The 23,524-nt window shown below is 36.2% G+C and overlaps 1 protein-coding gene across 2 annotated transcripts in view; it reads right to left on the bottom strand.

Annotated features, from left to right (window-relative positions):
- MLLT10 (MLLT10 histone lysine methyltransferase DOT1L cofactor) overlaps window positions 1-23,524 on the bottom strand; it is a 135,867-nt gene that overhangs the window by 87,514 nt on the left and 24,829 nt on the right. For both annotated transcript variants that reach the window (XM_084279699.1, XM_084279700.1), the window contains exons 4-6: window positions 10,150-10,259; window positions 3,680-3,783; window positions 1,241-1,334 (exon numbers count right to left, since the gene is read on the bottom strand). In XM_084279699.1, the coding sequence (XP_084135825.1) occupies window positions 1,241-1,334; window positions 3,680-3,783; window positions 10,150-10,259 (308 nt within the window). The remainder of the gene's footprint in view (window positions 1-1,240; window positions 1,335-3,679; window positions 3,784-10,149; window positions 10,260-23,524) is intronic.

The raw sequence follows: 23,524 nt of genomic DNA, 5'->3' as shown, positions 1-23,524 counted from the left end.
AATACTAAACCACTCCAACAGTCTAGCCAGTCTTTACTGTTCCTACCACTGTAGTTTTGTAAGGAAAGCTAATTACATGTCAAATACAGAGTTATGTCATTCAAGTTGTTTTTTACATAAACATACATGCTCTCAATCATGGCAGCACTGCAACACTCAAATCAAACACATAATCATGTAAGAGCTTGCCTTCACTGCTAAGTAAGAGACCATTTTTGTTCTTTTGTATGCTTAGCTCAAAATTATAATGATAATAATATCTGAGCTTAGTAAGGGCCTAGAAAGCCCTGACTTATCTTCATTATGAAGCAAACACATCAATATTCACAAGAACACAGAGCTAACCTCACCACACTTAACTCCTAGAAAGCTAAAATGGTTCGCTGATCCTGTGTTTCCACCTCATCTCAACCTATTTAAGTCACCCAAGTATTCACCTTTTTAGCAGTGAAAATGAGTAATTGGCAAGTTTAACTACACTTCCAGCAGTATCTGAACTTAAGTCTGCACATTTTAATTTTCATAATTCAGTATTCATAAATAATGTTGTTTAAACATCAGTAAGTCCTTGAAGTCCACCACATGCACACACATACACAGAAACAGGTATCCGGAACAGTCAAACTGATAAGAGGTGATAGGAAAGGCTCCAGAGGTCTGGTCCAAAACCTACTCAAATAGCAGAATTTTCCAGGTTTTGCTTGGTTTTTTTTTTTTAAATCACACCTCAAGTCACTTCCTTGAGGTTGTGTTTCAGACAGCTTATAGGCAGGGAATAACCACTGGCTACACACTGGGAAATGGAACCAAAGGAAAAACACTTTAAAAAAAATAACATATGCAGAAAGAAATGGAGGGATTCTTTATTCTCTAACATACAGGATAGCAAGCAATATTTCCTAAATTATTCCAAAATGGACTAATTCCTAGAAGCCAACTAACCAAATAGCAAAAAAAAAAACCAACCCCAAAACAACAACAAAAATTTACAGATATTTAATGAAAAAACACTAAATGTGCATGCTATTTCTGACAGAGAGGAAGACCTTCACATCTGGAAAGTAACCACTTACAAAAATAATTTCAGCTAATACTTCTGTAACTGGGACTAAAACATTGTTTTAATGGAATACAATTAACTTTCTGAGCTACAAGAAAATATTATTCCTAGTGTTAACAGCAATTCAGGGTGAAAAAGTAGATCAGTGATACTTATTTATTGAATGTAACAAATACATACCAGTTTACTAAAATGGTATTTACAGTAGCCACAGTACTGGACGTTATCTGCCCCATTGCCTTCTTCTTCACAAAGAAGTCCTGCAAACTGTGCACTAAAAATAAACCAAACAACATTCAAAAAAAGCAATTTTTTGTCAACTTGTACCACAATATCATAGTTTATAATGTATGGATAATTATATCTGCATTTATTAGAAGAGATTTCCACACAAGTAACTTCTAACAGTAAGCGAGCACATTATCTGAACTTTACCGCCCAGTGAAGAGCATATATGGTTTATACTGTGGCCTGATGCCTTTTTCACAGTGTTTAAGTCAAGCTTATAGCTTGAAAATCTACATATATCATGCAGCTATTCTCATAAATAAACCAACCAAGCAATATGCAGTTATTCTTAACTCAAATTCAAGCCAAAAATTATCTATGGGAAGAACAGTTTACAAGAAAATTACACTGTTGATCCAAAGAAGAATTTTTTTCTGAAGTTGCATTCATCCTTCTCTGCTTTGTCAAGAAAATTACTTTTTTTTAATAGAACTTCAATGACATAATAAATCAAATTATATTTATTAGTTTAAGACTGTGGCAGGTTAATTTCTTTTAAAAAGAACAAGACTTAAAAAGTTTCTTTCCCTGGGCTAATTATTACCTTATTCTACTACATTTTTTTCAAAATCAAATTTGCTTTTTGCCATTTGTAATGTTGATTTATTTTCTTTATCAAAACCAACTTAGACATTGAAAAACTAAATATTCCATTTTCATTTCCCGTATCATTTTCATTAGCATAATAATGCAATGTTACAGTCAAAGTGATGCACAGGAGTATTTAAATGAAAGAACTATATATAAAGCAGCTTATTTTCACTGCTTTTTAAAATCACTTTCTCCTCATTTATACATTATGGTCTTAGGCAACCCAGAAATACTGCTTCCTAAATACATGCGCACCTACAGCAGATGCCAACTACAGAAAACATTTAACAGGATCTCTTTAAGGGAAGATTTATTGTTGTAAGCTTGCTATACAAAACCAGATGGAATCACAGTCATTCTTCCTCAGACATTACTTTCGGTAGCAAACAGTTGATACACCTTGTCCTGGATCGCTGCCTTCTGTAGTTTTCACATTTTTCTTCCAATTTTTATATACTACAGTAGCCTCTCAATATACTCAGTCACGATACTCTCTCACTAGGTATCATTTTATAGTACATACCTGAGTTTTTAGAATCAAAAATCCTAATTTTCTATTAACAATAGAAATTAATCCGATTTTCAAGTTCTTTATGAAATTTATTGAAAATACAAGTTTTGGAAAAAAGAAACAAGATATGAAAAGGACTCCTGATGCATTTATGTTTGAAAGAGCCTTTTTCATCCAAACATGTGGATGTATACACTTTTCTCCACATCTGTAAGTAACCTCTTTACTTGGTATGCAGGTTTTGAGGAACACAATCCATTTTCACCAAAAAGGAAACTTAACACTGATCACTTCAATTGAAAAATTAGATGCTTATGAAAGAGTAAAACCTGGCAGATAGTCAAGTAATTTAAAGGAAAAAAAGAAGAGCTGCCATAAAATCATAACCTAACCTACAGAATTATATCCTTTAAGAGCTGCACAAGACATCTGAAGTATTACGTGATTACACTGAAGAAAACACATTTAAGTAATTTAAGTAGGTGTGCAAATACCATTTCCCTGACAAAGCTGGTCATGAAGAAGCATACTGGGACACTCATAAAATAGATGGGTAAATCAACAGATTATGTAGTTAGACAGTCTGTGTAAATCTGCTGACTAATGCAAAATAGCTTCTGCTGGATTTGAAGAAAAATACCCCAAACAAATAATGCCTGTAAATTTTGTTGTAGACCTCCATTTGACTCCTTTTACCTGCTGACATGTGGTTTGATCTAGTTATCCAGCCTCTTTCAGAGGTCATAAAGTGAGACAATCATCTCCTATATGCAAGCAAACCTAAACATCTTAAAGTAGAATGAATTAGAGAGTGGACATGTCCTTTTTTTAATACAACAGCTATACATGAAAATGAAATTAATAGTACAGGGTAGGTATGTACCATTTAGATAAAACCAGTGACGTGAATTACCCCCCGGTGTTTGGAAATCTGTACCAGACAGGATGAATCTAATGCATTTTTATGTATAGCTCAATAATTTTTCCCATTGATTTACCAAAAGTAACACCAAATCAGTTAGCAAGTAAATACTTTCTTCACAGTCCCATATCCTGTAAAATATCATCTAAGAAAAATAATGCAAGACACAAAAAACCCCACTAAACCTTATTCACAGGAGCACACAGCATTTAATACAACCCAGGGGAGCATTATCAGTCAGGCTTTGCAGCTCACAGCAATGTCTATACTGCCACACCAGAGATGTTAAATAATAAAATATACTTACCACGTTACGTGAAAAGCTTGTCGACATCCATGTTTATTACATGTCATACAAGCACCAGTGGCTGCTTTACTTTCTCTGCCTTGTTCATCACAAATATAGCATGTCTATCAAAGAGAAAAAACTTCACATGATAAGAAGCATACAAATAAATTCTGTGTTACTCACAGGAGATTCTAGAGTGAGAACTACTGGATTTTACTGCTAAGCTTATGTAAGAACTTCATAACAGTCTAATTATGTTTGTTTTCAAAAAGACATCACCTGGCAGACATTTGGAATCTATGTAACACTTCACCAATGCTAAAGCAGTACAAATATTAATTTACTTAAATTCCATACTGCTCTTCAACTAGACAAACAGACAAATGGCATTAGGCTTCAAGATTTTCCTTGCTTTCAAACTTGTGTTTGTGTGCTTTTAGGTCGCAGTTATTTTCACAGTCATTTAACATTGGCTGTATTGGTGGTCTCCAGAAACATCAAATCAGACGGAGCGCCTAATCGTACAAGATCCCATGCAGGACACATGCCTATGTCTATAAAATTCATTACAAAAAAAATGCACACTTCAAATTTTGTCTATCTGCAGAAGTATCATAGCTCAGTTACCTTTAATTAAATATGGTGTTTAAAAGAAGTCTGCTTTAATGTTAGTATGACTTGGACAGCCCGATAAACATCTTAGAAACTAATCAAGCAAGAACCTTCTGTAAACAAAGCTTAAATTAGTACATCAAACCCATTCCAAGCTCAAAAACGAGCTAAAAAGAAAACTTGTCTAGCACCCAAAAATCTTTTTACAGTGTTTCTGTCAATTTATTTGTTTTACTTGGGTACTATATATATATGTATATATATATATACTTGTAGTATTTCCAAGAACATTTTCAATAAAATAGAAGGGAAAAAATTAAGACAAAGGAACCCAAAATCTTTTTCATTATTCAATAGTTTCCTTCTTTTTTTAAAAAAAAATACATGGCTAATAAATAAATATGGATATATGCAGTACACAAGTTTACTGTTACACTAGACATCACTACAATTTCTCACCAGCATTTCAGGAAAAATATCTGGCAAATCGAAACATCTTTCCGTATTTTACTATCCTCATTATTGACATGCCATTTAGAGAGATTATATCCTATCACTTGTATATGGAAAACTTAACAATTTAAGAATAGATTCTTAATGAAAATATCCTGCAGCACTGGGCCAACCAAGTGTCTGTTTTATAATGAGAACCTATTAAGGTAACAAACATCAACAACACACTGCTACCTCTGTAGAAATCCCATTATAAAATGTTAAATGAGAAAAGACTTCTTCCTCCCCGCCCCAAAACCCCTGCCTACATTTAAACTGTAACTGACTTACTGCAATTTTATCACAACCTCCCTTCAGTGAGACAGAGAATGAGCATAATAATAAATAAAAATAACATCAGCCATGGATACTAGAAAATGCAGTTTAAGAAACATGGACCACCAAGATACCACTGAAACAAAAATTAAAAGAATATAATGCAAAACCAGCATTACTTAGAAAGACGTGAAAATTATTTAATTCTGAGATCAGAATAGCCTTTAAAAGAGCCTAAAACAGAACAACATTTATCATGACACATCAGCTAACTGAAGTATTTTTGTTCCCATGCGAGACTCAGCTGAGTGAACCATTCTCGTATGGTTTCCATGAGACTTGTCTAAAGCATTAAACCCAACAGCTGACATATCCTAGAATCCTGTATCCTAACATTTGAAGGATCAGAAAGGGGATAATCCAACTTAATTCTTTGCCGTCCTCCTCTTGTATATCAAGGTAGTGCGTACAGATAATTCAGTTGTTCAACAGCATCTGAGACTGGCTGCTTTTACCTCTCCATACCATGACCTGGCACTTCAGTTTTTAGAAACAAACAAGGTCATGATCTCTCAACCTCAACTGTGTAACTATATTAAGTGGAAGTAATTTCAGAAGTAAGCTACCTCAATAAATTGAGAGTTCAATGGACCCCACAGAACTCGAGCTCCTGTCACTTTTCTGAATTTTTTTTTTTTTTTTCAGAAATTTACCTTAAGGTCTGTAATTTTATTCCTCACAGAAGCATTCCACATAGTAAGGATGCAGGCCCTGTTTTTCAACACTACATACTACCTTTAGGGTCTGTGCTTCAGGACCCCTTAAACCAATTTATAGTAAAATGACTGAAAAGTGATAAGAAACAACCAGCTACATTACAAATAAGTTTAAACACAACAGGGTAGACTGACTGCCCATTTTAACACACTCAGTGAACTTCTTCGAATAGTCATGAAAAGTATAAAATCTATTTCCTAATCTTCCAGATGAAACTGGGCCAAAGAAGGTTCATCTTCCTGTTCCACCATGCACAGTAAGTCCTCTCTAAAACTGAGCTTCATATACTCTTACCTTCTCTTAGACACACAAACAATTTCAGAAGCCTAAGAACTTTCATCTTCCTTTCACAAAGCAGAAGACTTCCACAAATTTGCAAATCCATGTGACTGCTACACCTCCTCTGAAACCTTTGGAATGTGAAACATAGTAGTAGAACCCTGTCTCACCACCCACAGAGGTGCTGCTTTTCAGAACTCTTACAGGAAGAGAGTACTTACACTTCTCCCAAACTCATCAGAAAATAAGGGAAACATTACACAAAGCTTTTGACTCAGCAAGAACATTTTAGTCAAAAGCACAAAAGATATCTTTGTCCCTTTAATGGCTAAAGACACATTTTGCAAAGCTGCCTTGACGTTTCTGCCAATATTTTTTCTTCAAAGATTCAATATAAACCTTCCTTGCAAAAGCAAAGACAAGTGAAGATGAGGCAAGAAAATCTTTCTAAAACAGAAAAGGCATCTGAGAAATAGTTTACTCATAACAGTTCCCCAAGAGCATTCCCTGTGTACAGAATCAAACCTAGGAGTTGCACAGGAATTTCTCACTGTTGCAGCAAGTACTGAATAAAAATCGAACAGCTGCCTTTTACTACTAGGAGGATCAAGAAACTTCCAAGTGGGCTTATTTTTTGATCAGCTCTTAAAAGCCAATCCTAAAAGCAGTAATTATATTCAATTACCACATACTTTCAAGAAACAAATAAAGCTCAGACAAAAGAGAGATTATGCATGCATAACTATGCAAGGAATAACAAACATGTACTAAATAGGACAGCAACTACTAGTCCTTTTCTTTTTGGAAGCAACTGCATAAGAAGAGTTTTCCTGTTGGTTAACCCACTAACCAAGTCATTCAGAGGATCCATTGCATAGCATGATAGGTTTTATCCCAGAAGCAGGTGAACTTCAGGGAAGTTGTAGCCAAATGTCTTTACATTGACAAGAACCCTGATGGTGTCTCCTGTTTCTTCTTGCATTTCTGATTACTGCACTCTCTAACACTGCATTTTGCAATGTTCAGTAAAGAAACAAGCACACAGAAAAGAACTACGTAAATTAGGTATTACCTCCTCGCAAAACTCTAATGATGTTTATCTTTAAAATAAAGACTACAGTATAAATTTTCCTCTCAAGGGTAATTTTCTTTCATCTATATTTTCCCTCCATTGCATATGATAGCCTTCTATACATACCCAGTAGCATATATAGAACTATTTAGGACTTCACAGGAAATAAAATCTTTTTTAAAATCATCCTATTCCAAGCTGAGCTGACTGACAGAATGAAATTAGCACTAAACCTCTATAAAAAGAGAAACAACCCCAACGCTTTTTTTCCTAATTGCATGTTTACAATGTGCAACTAATGTTTTAAGAACTGTTTGCTGTAACTACTTCTCAAAAAGCCAGTTTTTCTTTCCCATTTCCTCCCAAATTGATAAAGTCAAATTATTTCCAAAGTTTCTGATTTAAAAAAAATAATAATCATTTAAATAAACAGTGAAGAGCAAGGAAGATGGGGAGGTGAAGTAATTGTAGGCTACCTGAAAAGGAAATTAGCAGTTGTACTGGGTTTGGGAGTACTGCTCAAAACCAGCTTACTTGGGAACTGGTGGCACTTAAACCACAGCAGTATCAAATTCAACACTGACTATGGATTTATCAAAAGAGTTGGGAGAGTCCCCAGCCAGCAACTGCCTCTTAAATTTTGTGCTGTTACAATTAGACTGCTCTTGGCAATGAAGTTAGATTGGTTTCAGGAGGTTTGCTGCAGCAACTGCATTACAGTTATTTGTTTGATTCCCCTGAAATCCACAACCATTATTTCCCCAACCAAATCGACCAAATAAAGACAGCAAAACCTGAGTTCTGTAAAGAGAGGAAAGAGGAAAAATGTGACCCCAAACTTTGAAAATTCTGATATTGTTCTCATTGTAATTTAAAGCATACTGTTGTGGCCTACATAAAAGTAGTTTTCAGCCAACTGTTATCATGGAAAATAGGCCCAAATCAGAAATACCCACTAAAACTGCAGAAAACTCTAAGTTTGACACAACATGGAAACTGCAAGAGGGACTGTTTACAAGAACATGTAGTGATAGGAAGAAAGGTAAGGACTTAAAACTGGAGAAGGGTAGATTTAGATTAGATATCAGGAAGAATTTCTGCACTCAGAGGGTGGTGAGGTGAGGCCCTGGCACAGGCTGCCCGGAGAAGCTGTGGCTGCCCCGTCCCTGGCAATGTTCAAGGTCAGGTTGGGTGGAGCTTTGGGGAACCTGGTCTAGTGGAGGGTGTCCCAGCCCATGGCAGGGGAGGTCGGGACTAGATGGTCTTTGAGGTCGTTACCAACCTGTGGTTGTATCTGTATGGCACTAGTTATTATCTAGCAAGTAAAAAAAAAAAAACCCCACGGTAACTACAGACCAAATTGTAAACTGGAATTTTGGCAGCAGAAAGCAATTATAGATTGCATAGTTGGAAGAAAAACAGTTAAAGAAAGAAGCAAGTTTAGCTGTAATAAAGAGGAATTAAAGACTGAAGACTTAGGCCAACAACAGATTTTGTGAACAACCAATATTGAAGGACATGGGGTACATTTTCTGAAGTCCAACATCAATTACGGTCAGAGGAAATGGTGCAAGATAAAAAAAAAATCCAAAGTGTTCCATGAAATTTTTGACATACATTAGAGAAGAACCACTACCAATAGAAAAAAAAAAAAAAATAGAAAAAAAAAAACCCACCCAAAACACCCACAACATTATGACTGCTCCTCAAGGAAAAATGAGAAAACAGATGTTCTGTTGGCCCAGAGTTAACAAGAGAGAAAAAATAAACTCATCTGCCATAGCAAATCTGTACTGATTTGTGTCCAAGCACAAAAATTTTATTAGTTCTGCACTTAATCTCACTGTTGCATGTTCTTGCCAATGCAGAAGGAAGCCAACAGCAAGGATCCAACAGAGATGTTCAGGTAGTACATAGAAAGCAAGCATGAGAAGAATATAGAATCTGAGTCCTGGGTTTTCAGATATACTGGTAAATGTACTGAGTGGCAAAATGTACTGAGAGCAACCATAAGAATGGGAAAAAGAAGGAAAGGACCAAAGTATGAAAAAACCAAAAAAGAACAGGGGAGCAAATAAATCAGAGGGGCAGGGGGTGTGGTGTGTCATCACCCAAACAATGCTAACAGGACTGGTTTCCCTGTAGGAATCTCCAGAGGTAATACCTGTCTTTTTTTTTTTCTAACACAGTCTATTCCTCTTTAACCCAGTACCCACATACCACCATAAAGCACACAAGAAAGATATGTAATAAAACTAATCAGAAATTCAGATAGCTTGCTGCTTACAGAAGGGAAAATTTTAAAATACAAAGGAGGAAGCAGTTAAGTCTAGTGGAAAAGAGCACAACTGTAGAAACATGTAAATATCAATATAGAACATAAATTATTTTTACACTGCTTTGCTTTTTTTTCAACATAAAGTCTCAGCACACTTTATATAACATTCTATCTCACTGACACTTTTTTAGGAGCAGTTCTGCTACAAGGAAATAATCCCACTAAAGTGAATACTGTTTACAGAGGCAAAAGTCTGCAAGCTTTTGCCTTAATATATTAGCATAACTTCCCTTTCTAAAAGAAATGTTTATGAACATCATATCAATACTTAAAACAGTAGGTCTTAGTGGTAATTAATAATAACATTTCAAATAAGGTATTTTAACCTACAGGAAATATTTCACATTCCTTTCAAAATAAACTATTACTGAAAGATCATGATATTTTTAATTAACAAAACAGTTCCTAATCTGCAAAAGAATAATGGGACCTGGTAGATAACCTTCCAGATTAATTTAATAATATAGATTTCTTAATTCTTTCATTTATCACAAAGCCATAACAGCAAACATACAGCATTATTGCATAAATTTATGGATTTTATATAAAATGCATTCTAAGAAGTGTGGTTTTACATTATTAAAGCTCACAATTTTTAAAATAAACACATTAGATATAGATAAAATGCCACATAAATGATACCTTATTATAACGATCATGAGGAACAGACTGCAACACGATAGGTTCCATCGTAGAAACATTTGCAAACTGCACCTCGGGAATGTACAGAGCACAAACCACATGAGCCCAACCTACAAAAAGTTATAATTGGATTTAATTTTAATGTTCTCTAGAAGCTCAAAGGACATTTCAATTATAGCACAAAGAACCTTTTACAACACTTTTTCCACGGACTCTTTTAACTGTTTAGAATATTACAGACAGAAGTTACTTAAGTCATGTTTACATTTCATTTTATATTATCCAAAGCTTAGATGAGCTGTAATACATTTTTAAGGTTATTCAGTGGAGAACTTGTATAAATACTGCTCCATGAAATTCAAAGGCTAATGATTTAAACAGTGATATACAAACAGAAAAACATGTTATTTCTTTAAATTTGTTCCATTAATATAGTCATCACTTAAAAACCATCCAAATCCCTGCAAAAGGAAACTATCATCTGAACAAACTAGTATTCATACAAGCATTACCATCTCTTTATTTAAACATTCTAATTTGACTAGATTCCTCACATCTTCCTACAGAAAGAGATCCAAACACACATATCCCATTTTATCAAATCTCTTCCTTCATTAAAAGTGTGGACAATTCATTTTTCACAGGCATAGTGACTCTTGCAACCAGTCCAGTTCTAACTCATCAACAAATGCTTAGCTACTTACCATACTGCACTTTAACAATATTTCACAAGTAAACATTCCTAATTGTTTGACACGTGGCTGGATGGGGGCCAAGTCAGAAAGAAACCTACCCATTTTAGATCTATTTTCTATACTAAGATCCTGTCAGTTTGTTTCAGCAAAGGACAGTTTGCCATAGCTATAAATTTAGCACAAGCTGCTATATAGCTAACCCAACATACTAATATATTGACACTAACAATAGAAAAACAACAGTAATATCACATAGGACAGAGCTATGTCATCTGAAGGCAAATTTGGTGTGGTTAATCATTTAGCATGAATTCTGCTCTTTCCCAAGAAAAAAAAACCCTGTAGTTTTCTGTAACGAGACCTTCAGTACACATTAAAAATCTTTCCTCCTACCCAGGCTTATGTGTATACAAATATTAAGGACACAAAATGACAGGTTTACATAATTAGATAATTAGCAATTATTAGATTAGGTAAATAACATAAAATTTCATTGTGCAAATGCATCCTATAACAAAAGGGGGGGAAAGAACAACAAAACCAAACCATGCAGTATTACATCACAGCAGAGTTTTGCTTTCATCTTGGATTTTCTCTTTTTAGCTTCTTCTAAAGGTTCTGAGTTTCTTCACCCATCTGTACTTTTGACTCTTAAATGGAGCTAAACATAAAGTTGTACCTACTTGCAGTAGTATCACTAAAACTCCAGACAGAGATTAAGTATCTGGAATTGCATGCATGTTTTTATTCTTTTCTTAAAGCACTTATCTCTTTTAGTTGCTCTCAACTGACTGGTGTCCTCCCTCACATTTACTAAATTGATAGTTATAACTTATACAGTTAAAAGTGCACACACAACTCAACTGATACCATTCTAGTAGTCCATCTGCAATTAAATAAAGTATCCATGCAGCTTCATTGCTTTATTCACAGTTCATAGAATTATTCCACACATAAGAAGCACAAGACTAATAAAAGAGTAGGGAAAAGAAAGTATAAACTGTCAACTTGAGCTGCTTTTAGAAACTGTTCCAACAGACCATTTTAAAATTATGATTAACAGAGACACAGGAAAAAAATCTATAAAAGTCTCAGTCATTTATTTTTGTTTGGTTGCTTTTTTGGGTTTGTTTGTTTGTGGGGTTTTTTGGGTGGGGTTTTTTTGTTTATTTGTTTGGGGTTTTTGTTCTTCCATATATTTGAAAAATCTTTGGGGAATAAGTGTTTATAAAGAGTTTTCTATGACTTGAAAACTGCCCTATGCCACAATCATCTTACTAAAGACAGATAAATAAATGTCAACATGGTGTTAATGGTGAATTATTTATGTTCGAAATCTCCTCTCAAAAAAGTAAGTCAAATAGAAACACCATTCATCTAATAAAGCCATCAGAAAAGTAGAAAAGCGACACAGAGATTTTGGGGAAAAAAATCCTTCCCTTAGTTACTCCTAAACAGATGGCAAAAGCTTTCATTTCAGATGTAATTAACCCCATGCTCCAGTTACACTTATTTATAATGTAAAATCATGTAAATATACAAAATATACCACAGACATTTAAAAAAACCCAAAAACACCCAAAAAACCAACACACCAAAAACCACTTACTAAGCTAGCTGAAATTTCACTACAAGAAAACAGTTTCAGAAGTAAATTTAACTAAATATTGCTCCCTCACTACTAAAAAAAAAAAAAGAGAGAGAGAGAAATTAAACCAAATAGCCAGAAAACTACAGGCTTAACACATTCTCATTTCCAAAACAGAGTGCACATCCAGGATGACTGTGTGCAATAGCACACATATCTTTCATGATAGCAAAACCAGTGCCTATATAATGAAATAAAAATGTACCATAGCACTAATGCACTTCTGAACAAGGGGTCAGTAAATCCCCAGGGAACCGAGGACAAGCCACCTCTCCCATTGCTTTCCATATGGTATCTTTAGATCCCAGATAATTTGACCTTGTTGAAAAATCACCACCTGTCCAATAAAAATTTAACCATGGGGGAGGCTGCAGCACCTTTGTGTTACCAGCCTCAAGCACCTACATGATAAAAGAAGCCTAACTCCAGCATCAGCTCGCACTGGCATCCAGAAACTCCATACACAGCTGCTTAAATGTTCTTTTCTTCACTAGTTTCACTTTCACTAGTGAAGAAATATAAAATTGTCAGAGCAGAACACCCAGAACCAAGACACAGTTCAGCAGCTGTTCAGTAGCTCTCCCTGATGAATGAATAAGCAAAACACTTTTCGATAAAAAGTGTTGTTAAGAGACTGTTTGCCTCAAGGTGCTGTGGGATCTCTATCTTTGAAGAACTCAAGAAGGTCTGCAGATACCTTTACAAAACTTGTCAACTTAAGGGAGGTCAAGAAGATTCCGGTTCCACCATAAAAAGACCAGGTATCGGGTATTAGTGTAGGAAAACAGAAAAGGAAGCAAACAATGATCATCTTTTTCCTAAGCAACAAAAGACGAGTCACTTTTGCTACAGAGAGTAAGTATGAAGTAAGGACACCTACAATCCAAGTGTGATAGCTCTCCTATGCCTCATTGACAGAAAAATGAGCTACTAGCATACAAGACTTCACTTTTAATGTTCTCTGCAACTGAGAGGGCTCTTGACTATATAACACAGTGAGGAAGTGCCTCCCCCATCTTTCGCTGTCAGTTCTTTTGGACTCTCTCAGGTAGAGCAGAGCTCAGAATCCCAGCAGAATAAAGCACCTACTGCCATGTTCAGACTTGAGTGCTTTTGTCTGCTGTTTCAAACTCCCTACTTTGAGTGCCAGGATAATGAAACATCCTATAGAGACAACCATGCAAATTGCACATATAGTTGTGTCCTGGTTTCAGTCAGGATGGAGTTAACTTCTTTTGTAGCAGCGGGTGGAATGCTGTGTTTGGGTGTTAAAATGGGAGCAGTGCTGATAACACCCTGATGGTTTTAGTTGTGGTCAAGCAGTCAAGGACTTTTTCAGTTCTTCATATTTCTCTATTAATGTGAAAGGAGAGGACGAAGCCAGGACAGGTGACCCAAACTGGCCAAAGAGGGTATTCCATGCCAATTACGTCATGCTCAGTATAAAGGGGGGCTGGTGGGAGGAGGAGCAGGGGCAGCTCCAGGACACATGGTTTTTGGGGGACGGTCGGGTTCCAGGACGGCTCTGGGTGGCACAGCCTGAGCTGTGGGTTCGGTGGGAAACTGCATTGTGTATCAACAGCTTCATAGATTTTTTGCTCGAAAGTCCTGTTGGCATTGTTATATTTTATCTTTCTGCCATTTATTATCCCAACCCACGGGCTTTTGGATTCTTGGTTTTGGGTTGTTATTTTCCCCTTCCTTTTCCCTTCCCTCACCCCCCCACACACACTTCTCCCCCTGCTCTTTTCCTTTAAAGAGCAGGCAACTGCGTGGATCCCGGCTCTCAGCTGGGGTGAAACCACGACAAGTTGATTACAGAAACAAGCATTTATAAGGAGTTATGATATTTAAGACGGTTAAAATACGTATGTTTAATTAACTCTATCTAAACTATAAAGATTGTGCTGTAAAATTCCTATACAAATCACTTATTACATTATCTTATGCAACTACCAACTTTATCAGCAACTTTTTCATTCCTTCCCACCCCCCATTAAATCCTTTTAAGTCTTTTGAGTCTTCCCAGTGTTTAAGTGTGAAAAATAGTTATATATCCATGTTTTAGAGGTTAAAAAAACAGCTCCAGTAGCAAAGTTCTACACATTCAGTAATATTGATAATACTGTCACTAGTTTCTTCTGGAACTGAAATTAATTTATCAACATTCCTCTTCACACAAAACTCCTCTTCACACCACACAGAAATAACCACAGAGTACTTGGACTTTTCTTTGTTTTTCCCAAAACTTAGCCAGGAATTCACACCACTTTTTAGATCTATTTTTTTGCAACTGACTTTTTTAAAACCATCTGTATATGTATAGACCACATCCTTTATTATTTAAATCAATTATAAGCTTCCATTCACTTTGTGCACAGTTTGCATCCCAACAACTGGCAACAGATTTACTACCCATTTTATTTATAAAATTTACAGCAGTGACTAACAAACTCCTACTATTGCCACTGAATTGCTCAGAATTTATATTTGCTGTCATCTCACTTTCAGGGCAACTTTAACTGAGAGGCAGGCACAAATGGTTTTGTAAATGGAGGTACTGTCATCTTGCAAAAATGTTCTTAAAATTTTTCCTATCCTCAGAATTTTTTTTTCCCTTATTTGACTTACTATTGCTTAACGATTGAGACGGTGAACATTTTACATATGTGTTTTTGAAATAATAATATTTGTACTATATGATAATGCCATGCTTGCTTATTTTAAAACAAATCTAGGCTTTAGCTTAAAAACAACAAATTAAGAAATGTATGCCTGCCCATGGCAGGGGGTCTTGGAACTAAGATGATCTTTGAGGTCCCTTCCAACCCGAAGCATTCAACGATTCTCTATTATAAGGATTCAAATCAGCCGTTAAGTTTGCTTGTTTCTGTGCATTCTTATCAGAAAAGCTTTCTCTGAAACTGCTGAAAAATAAATATGCACAGCAGCCTCTCATGGGCTGGCAGATTCACTGCCTCTCTTGCTTTAAACATCCCATATTCTACAACAATTGATGCCTCCATCCAGAAATTGTTAAATGTCATCAGTTTTTGGTTACTACTTATCAGAAACAACTTATTTGTGACAGCCAAATTAAAATTAAAAATATTTACTTCAAGTCTGCTTTCAAGGCCAATAGCTTTGGAAAATGCTGCTTACCTTTCAAAAAAAAATTCACCATGCTTTCTAAGATAACATCACACAAGCATAGCTAAGACACTTTCCTTTGAAGAGATCTTAAGGAACAACTTCAACCAACATTAAAACAACATCAAAACCACATATAAACCAACTCCAAGATCTACTTTGATAACAATAACAATGAAAACTGGTTTTGCCAATATCCAAAATTGGAAATGTTTAAATACATCTTATGAAACTTTCTGCTTTTGAGTCTTTTTTGTTTGTTTGATTCATCATCAGAAAGACACAGTACTGAGTTTTGCCATTTTTTACATCACAATCTGGCATGCAAAATGTTTAATTACCAGGACAGAATCTATCCAGATTTTACCAATCCTTTGCTGAAATATTTATTTCAGATGCCTAACTAATTTTTAACTTGGTGAAAACCAAACAGTACATACTTAGAGTTATATTTTGAATAATTATCATTCATTAATAAGCAGAGTATCAAATCTCAGGCTCTGGAACTGTAACTGAAAATAAATAGTTGGTCCCAGTGCAACAGGTACCAGGTAGCTCCTAACAAATTCACCGTCAGCAAACAAAAGACTGTTACCAGAAAAGAATTCTGTAACTAGAAGCAAACTCTAACGAAGTAATCTAAAATTAATATAGCAAACCCAGGAAGATAAATAATACACAGTACAGTACATTATCCATCTAACTAAATTTTTGCCTTTACAATTACCATTTAAGCATTCAAAATTTGATTCACAACCACTTCCTGGGCAAATAAATTCATAGTATGTTTAAATAATCTTCAAGTGTAAATTCTGAAGGTTTGTTTTTATAATCTTTTGTTTCACAATAAAATAACAGCAACAGACTTAGAATCCATCCTACCAGCCAAATCAAGAGAAGTTCACCTATCACTTGTGAACTAACAGAGTAGACACTAATCAATGTTCAATCTGTTCTGGAAAGCAGTGGCAAGCTGTAGAAACCAGAATCATGAAATCACACACAGATCCAGCCACAGGGCCAGTACGATCCCACGAGACATCTCCTGGATGTCATCACTACCTCCTAACAGTGCACCAGTTCCTAAAAAGTCCATTATATATCACTAACAAAATTTTACTCACTCCTAAAACCTGTGAATGTATTCTTCTAGCATGGAAAAACCTTTCTTTGCTGAAATGTTAGTTTCTTATTAGGGTTGTTCAAGGTTGTAATTTAAGGATACACTTCGATCTATTTCAGGTGTGGGCTGTCACTAAAAGATAAGGTCTTGCCTTACTCTTCACTTTAAACTGTACATCCTTGCCTTCTTCCTATAGTATAAGCTTGCCATGTAGCACAGCAGATAAAATTTTATTCACCTGATTTCTAAACGTGGAGGAAAACAAAAGTAAGATCAGTCAATAGTAGATGCAATCCATACTGAAGTCATATGATTACCATACACAAAGCCACCAGTGAAGAAACACCCAGACACAGGAAAACCACAGTCCACTCCTCTCAGCAGAGGTCAAGAGCTGTCCTAGATTACATAAAATTGCACCCTCAGTTTACACCACTATCACATCTCCTGATTGACACAAAGTCTCAGCTGTGTAACACCCTGAAAGGTGAATTCAGCACAGATGTACTCCACACTGTTACTATTTGCCAAAGGGTAAAATTAAGTACTATTAAGTACTATTTTAAACCTTTAGTTAAGTGTCTCTTCATCAAGGCACTCTTCTTTTGACCCTGGTCTTCTCTCATAAAGACAGTAAAACTTGCAGAAATCTATCAGCTTAAGTTACTGTCTTTTCCTTACCTGAACAGTACAGTTTGAGTTAGTTATAGTTAATATACTGTTATTCACTATATTGTTTGATCAAATTTGGGTATAAAGAAAGTACTCTCACACTAGCTGCTAGAGATCTCACCACTGTGGTTGGTACCTTTTCATTGGTACACAGAATGAAGAGACAAAAGAATTGGTAGATTTAAAAAAATCACTTTGGATCACTACTCAGCAGCACAGCAAATCCTTTGGTTTAGAATCAGTTACAGAATACATTCCGTTGATCCACTGAATAAGACAATAGCTCTGAGTAAGATAATAGCTCTAATAATTTTATCTAGCTTGTAATGGCATTAACCAGTCTCTTCCACTCCCTCAGGATTTTTATACAACAAAAGAATTGCCATAAGTATTTATCTAAAGCTGAAAAACTTTTTCCTAGTTATATGATTACTATCCATATAAATAATAACTACACGTTACAGATATAAGTAATAGGTATCTTTATTTCACAAATATATTTTAAATCATTTATCAATTTCACTTTCTTAGTAAAAAAAAAAAAAAGCCATATTAACTCCTGCAAATCAGCACAAAAGGACCAGAGCATTTGTAGACAGGCACTTCTTGCAAAATGCCTGACCGTGTACATACGACATTCATGCCAAGAAACCTCATCAGAACAGTAAACCCGACGGTGAGAGCTGCTGACTCCAATAAAAATAGCAATAGGACAACCTAGCACATGATGTTTTTATAGACTTGGGAGATCCCAACGCTAAGCCAGGGGATGGGAAGAGAGCCTGGACGATGACATAAAACCACCGCATTGTTAGCTGGCCTTTTCCCAAGCAGCTGCATGAAAGAAGTCTTGGTGAAAAGTCACACAAAGAATGCTGCTACGCAGCATTCCTCACCACCATCCAGGGGAATCAGATTTCAAAGTAACAACTTGTACGGCATAATCAAGCCTTTTAGGCTTACAGAAAACTGTGGACAAAGATTACTGTAAGAAAACTATTTAAGCAGGAGGTGCACAATACTAGATACAACAGAACAATTTACTTAAAAAACAGACCGCATACTCAGTATTATGAACAGATAAAAGAACTGTGCTTCAAAAAATGTAATCAGTTCAAATAATCATGATTTTTTCTCCTCGCTAAACGGTCAAAACCCAAAAGAAATTATTCTAACAGTAATGGAAACATTACTGAATTGAAAAGGCCCAAAACTGCCAGTTTACTCCTCAAGTATCTTCAAACAAATGCTCACTTGTTGCTTTTTTGGTTTTCAAAAAATTGTGTTTACAATTTGTCTAATTACTAGCCCACACACTCTCTTTCAATTGCCTTCTTACAAGTAAGACAGCAAATCAATACACACGATTCATATGGATGCCAGATTTCATTTAAAAAAACTTTTATATCCAGTCGTGTTTAAAACCAGTGGTGCCCCTAAATTCAATTAATACAAAATTTACCAAGGAATACTGTCAATAAATATATTCAAATATAAAAGTTATTTTTTCTCCTCAATCCCACTTTTTGTATCAATAAAATATAAATAAATAACCCAAAACCCACAAAATGACCTAATATATTTCACAGACCTGCAGTCTCATATAGGGAAGTCTATTTTTTACTCACAAAACATAACTGTAACTGTAAAACATTCAGATATATTAGGCAGGTAATTATTAAAACTTATTCAAATCTTACTCCTAAAATTTCTGACAATCTTCTTGATTATAACCATGTAATGTCCCACTACTCTCAACAAATTAATTAAATCCAATGTGCAGCTAAATACAGTAAACTTTTAACAAACCTTAGCATGGATAACCTTACAGATAAACCGCCCCATGGATCTTAGTCCAGGCTACACTCCACTTAATCCAGCTGCACTGTTTCCAAGACCCATGCAAGCTCAGGATGACTACTCCACACAGCGTAAACAGACTGAACACGTGCAACCAGACCTTAAGCTGCTTCTGGCCAGTGCTAGTTCAGGTGTCTGACAACAGAGAGCACAGGCAGGACCACTGAAGCAGACTAGGAATTGCTCCACTCAGTCCAGACAGAATTACCTCTTTGGGCTCACTGAAGGTTCTGATTACAGCGACAGCAGCCACCACTGCCAAGCCAAGAACAGGCAAACATCTGTGTACTCTCCAGCATACCAAAAAGGTCATAAGCCACAAAATGCCATTTCCATTTGGCACTTCACATGAACTCTTCAGCCCTTCCAAATCCAGACAAACTAACAACTTGGTGCAGAAACATCTGGATTAGTTTCCAATACTAAGTGGAACATTTCCACACTGTCTAGAAACCACTTGGCTAGTACAGTCATTATTATTTAGGATAACTGAGCTTCTCCTATCCTACTCCATCTCAAATAACTCAAATAGCCAAGAGTTAACTATGGCTATAAAATAGTTAATGCCTCAAAAATGTACATTATCCATGTCTTCTGTTTTCATAACAAACACAGAAAGCAGTATACTCAATTTTAAGAACATTCTTCAGGCAAAAGCTTGCTAAAATCAGTATTTCTGTTTCAATTTCAGGATCTGTCCTAGTTTCAAGGTAGTATGAATGTTCAGGCTATTCCACTCAAAAATGGTGACCCATAATTATATCAGTAGTCCATGTCAGGGAACATTAAAACATATTGCAATCACTTTGCATTCTACAGATTCCATGGCATCACATACAGTACGTTTGCTTCTGTAAAATTTCACATTCAGCTATGGTATGGATTATATATCATCTGGAAAACATGCAGGGAAGGGGAAAGGGGATGGTCAGTTTTGTGTACAAGGAATGCCCCATCAGTCTGGGCTCCTTCATCCTAAAAAGGGGACAAAGAAGAATATGACAGAGGTCTGTAAAGACAGAAGAGGTATTGGAAAGGTGAACATAGAATAACAGTTCTTCGTCACCTCCTATCACGTAGCAAGTACCCAGTGGCATCAAATAAATCCATGAGGTAACAGGTTCAAAACGAACCAGAATACATTTTGACACACTGTACAGATCAACTGCAAGATGTCTTGCCATAGAACACTGAGGTGGACACTTGATAGATAGTGTGATGGACTCTTGTTGCACTAAACACAAAAATACTATCCCTCATTCAGGAAGTCCCAAAGGGTAAATATGTGTGGGTTGGGAAGGTGTTCTGAGAAAACATACAGAACTTTCCCAAGTATCCATTCAGTTCACACAGATAAAGGGAGCAGGACTGGTACTTGCATGGAAGCCCCATGACAGTACTGTGCCAAAAATGCTGTGCTTGTGGTACTGCTGAAACTGTAAACTGGAGAACCCAACACTGCACCTCAGCAACTGCACTGATGAGCATGATGAAGGTAAATGTCTCCAAGCAGCAACAGAAAACCTAAAAAGCACATCTAAAGAAACACTGATCTCCGGGAAGTCTGATAAGCACTAACAGGCCAGCAAAAGAAGATGGAGAATGCACACAAAGGAACCTCAGACAGTTTGAGGGGCAGGGGGTGAGGGACAAAAATCCAGAACACACCACCAAAATCACATCATACACCACCATTAGTAATGGTGAGTAATCAGTCAGTAAGACTTAAGCAACAGAAATTTGATTCCCATGCTACTTTTGTCATATTTATCACATAGTGCCCCAGAGTTCTTAAAGGCAAGGTAAGAGCTGTAAGGTTAGGCTGCTTTCATACTGACTTAAGACAGTTAATGTACAGGCTGCTGCTAAAACAACAGGCCCGGCCACTCGCCTGTATCAACATTAGCACGGTCAGCTGGGTCAGGGAACTACTGACTGCACTCAGCTGAAAAGGAACAGGGGGCGGGGGTGGGGGGTGTGGAGCGGGCGATATTTGAATGCTAATACCGAGACAAAGGAGGAGGAACTAACACATAGCAAGGATCCTCCCTGCAGGAATAGCATCTTGCTGCCGGTTAAGAAAATTGTAGAACCCCACAGTAAAAGCTCAATAGACAAAAAAACCCCTTAAGATCCCTGCGTTAAAGAAAATACAGGATCTTCAACACTCAAGCAAAACACATTTCATCACATTATTGAAAAGCAAATACCCAGAAAACCGTTACCAAAAAAATAAACCCAACCTCAAAAAACCCTCCAAGAGCAGGAGAACCTGTATGACCTAAGCTGTCTGCATATCCAAAACAAAAACTGCATTGATTTTCTAGCTACAGAATGAAGTTACTTGTTGCCAAAAGGGAGAAAGAAGCATAACTTCCTATCACTGACTTTGGTAATTTCTTCACTTGTCCTGAAAAGCTAGGACTATTGGTTTTACACTTACAGAAAGACTCCATAATTACAAATTTCTAAATCTGGATCCTTACAAGGTTTTATCAGAAATGTTTGTTTCTAAGTTACTTCAGGAATACCTGTATCTTTTTATCATTTTCCTTGGCAACAAATGGTGTAATGGCATTAAAAAAATCCAACTGTTAACCAACCAACTGTAAATAAAGTTTTCAACTTGCAAGCCCATTACATGACCTCCAATATTTTCTGCAGTATGGAACTCTACTATTACAATCCCTTCTTAGACAGCTCATTGAAAAGAAAGCTTTGGATTAGGAGTACAGATTTCTGAAACACAATATTGGTTGAAACTCATCTCTTCCAAGGTTTACATCCTTCTGTAAAGCTGTCATTTAAAGGACATTTGGTCCACAAGGCAGAACTTGCTGTACAATGGACAAGACCTATTACTGAGGCAGGGATGTTTCCAGAAGGTGAAGTACAAATTCTTAAGATGACTTCTGTGCTATGTTAATTCTCACTAGGAAGCTTTCACTCATGAAAATAGTTGGTCATGAAAATTGCAGTAGGGGACAACAGTGTTTGTGCAGTGTAACACCTTTGCTATTTAAATTTAGGTAACTTCAACCTCACACGGTAATTCATTCTGACACGAATTCATAATTACAATTAATACAGCTACATGTGAGACAACTAATAGGATGCTCAGATCTTTGATGCACACTGTCAAAATATGTTCTCAAGACTTCATGCAAAGAAAATGTTTCAAAATTACCATAGAGAACAGGAAGGCATTCCCAAACACTAAGTATAAAAACAGAAAATACTTCAATGACTTCATACTTCAGAAAATTTACTGTATATTTCAAGAGGTTTGAGGCTTTCTCATTACTTGTTTCCTAAAAAAAACCCAAGTATTCAGAGGCCACTTCTGAAGACATCAGTTCAACACTGCCATATATCACCCTGAGACAAAGTATAGTTTTAAAGCTAAAGTACTGAGCTGGCACTTAGGATGGTAGTTTCACTGACACATTCAGTACAATCTCCCAGCACCACAAACGAGTCTAAGTTCACTAATACATTTGAGATAAGCAGACACTAGAATGGTGTATGCTAGAGCTAACACTGTGCTTTGTAATCAAAGTGTACACAAGGGAAAAAGCAAATCAGCCTGAACACAAGCAGGCTCTGTGTTCCTTCAACTCAACTGCAACAGGAATAGCAAAGCTGCATCAACACTAAGCTAAGATATAAGTCAGAATATTGCATTTGCAGCATAAAAACTCCAGAATACAATTTACATCAACTGTCCAAATGAAATCCAGATTCCTGATGATATTTTCTCCTCTCACAAGAGAAAGGGTTCAGTATCAAAAGACCAAGCTATTTACAGATAGATGATGGACAGGAATTTAGAAGTACCTACTAAAGAGAGGAGGAGAAATTCCAGAAGTTATTAAAACGTTAATTGGAATTTTTCACTCATATCACCCAGCCATTAGTATAAACATAATCAAGACAGAATATTCAGTGGAGACTTCCTCTAGCAGTTCTACTCAGCAGGAGCAGAACTGATGATAACCTGAACGATGAAATTAGAAAGATGCAAGGGACAGGTAATCACTACTGCAACTTCTCAGCTCTAACTTCTTTGTTACAGAACCCATGGGTAAATCAGGCATGAAAAAGCTATCCTTTCAAAACGCACTGGCGCATTCAGTATGGGCTACAGACATCAAAATTCCACTTTCCTCCATGAATGGTGCACTTTCAACAGTTTTCTATAAATGTTGAAACTCCAACTAATTACAT

Source organism: Gallinula chloropus (genome assembly GCF_964237585.1).
Source record: "Gallinula chloropus genome assembly, chromosome: 2".
Taxonomy (NCBI): Eukaryota; Metazoa; Chordata; class Aves; order Gruiformes; family Rallidae; genus Gallinula; species Gallinula chloropus.
The sequence above is the reverse complement of the archived record's forward strand: the minus strand, read 5'-3'. Positions and strand labels throughout refer to the sequence as shown.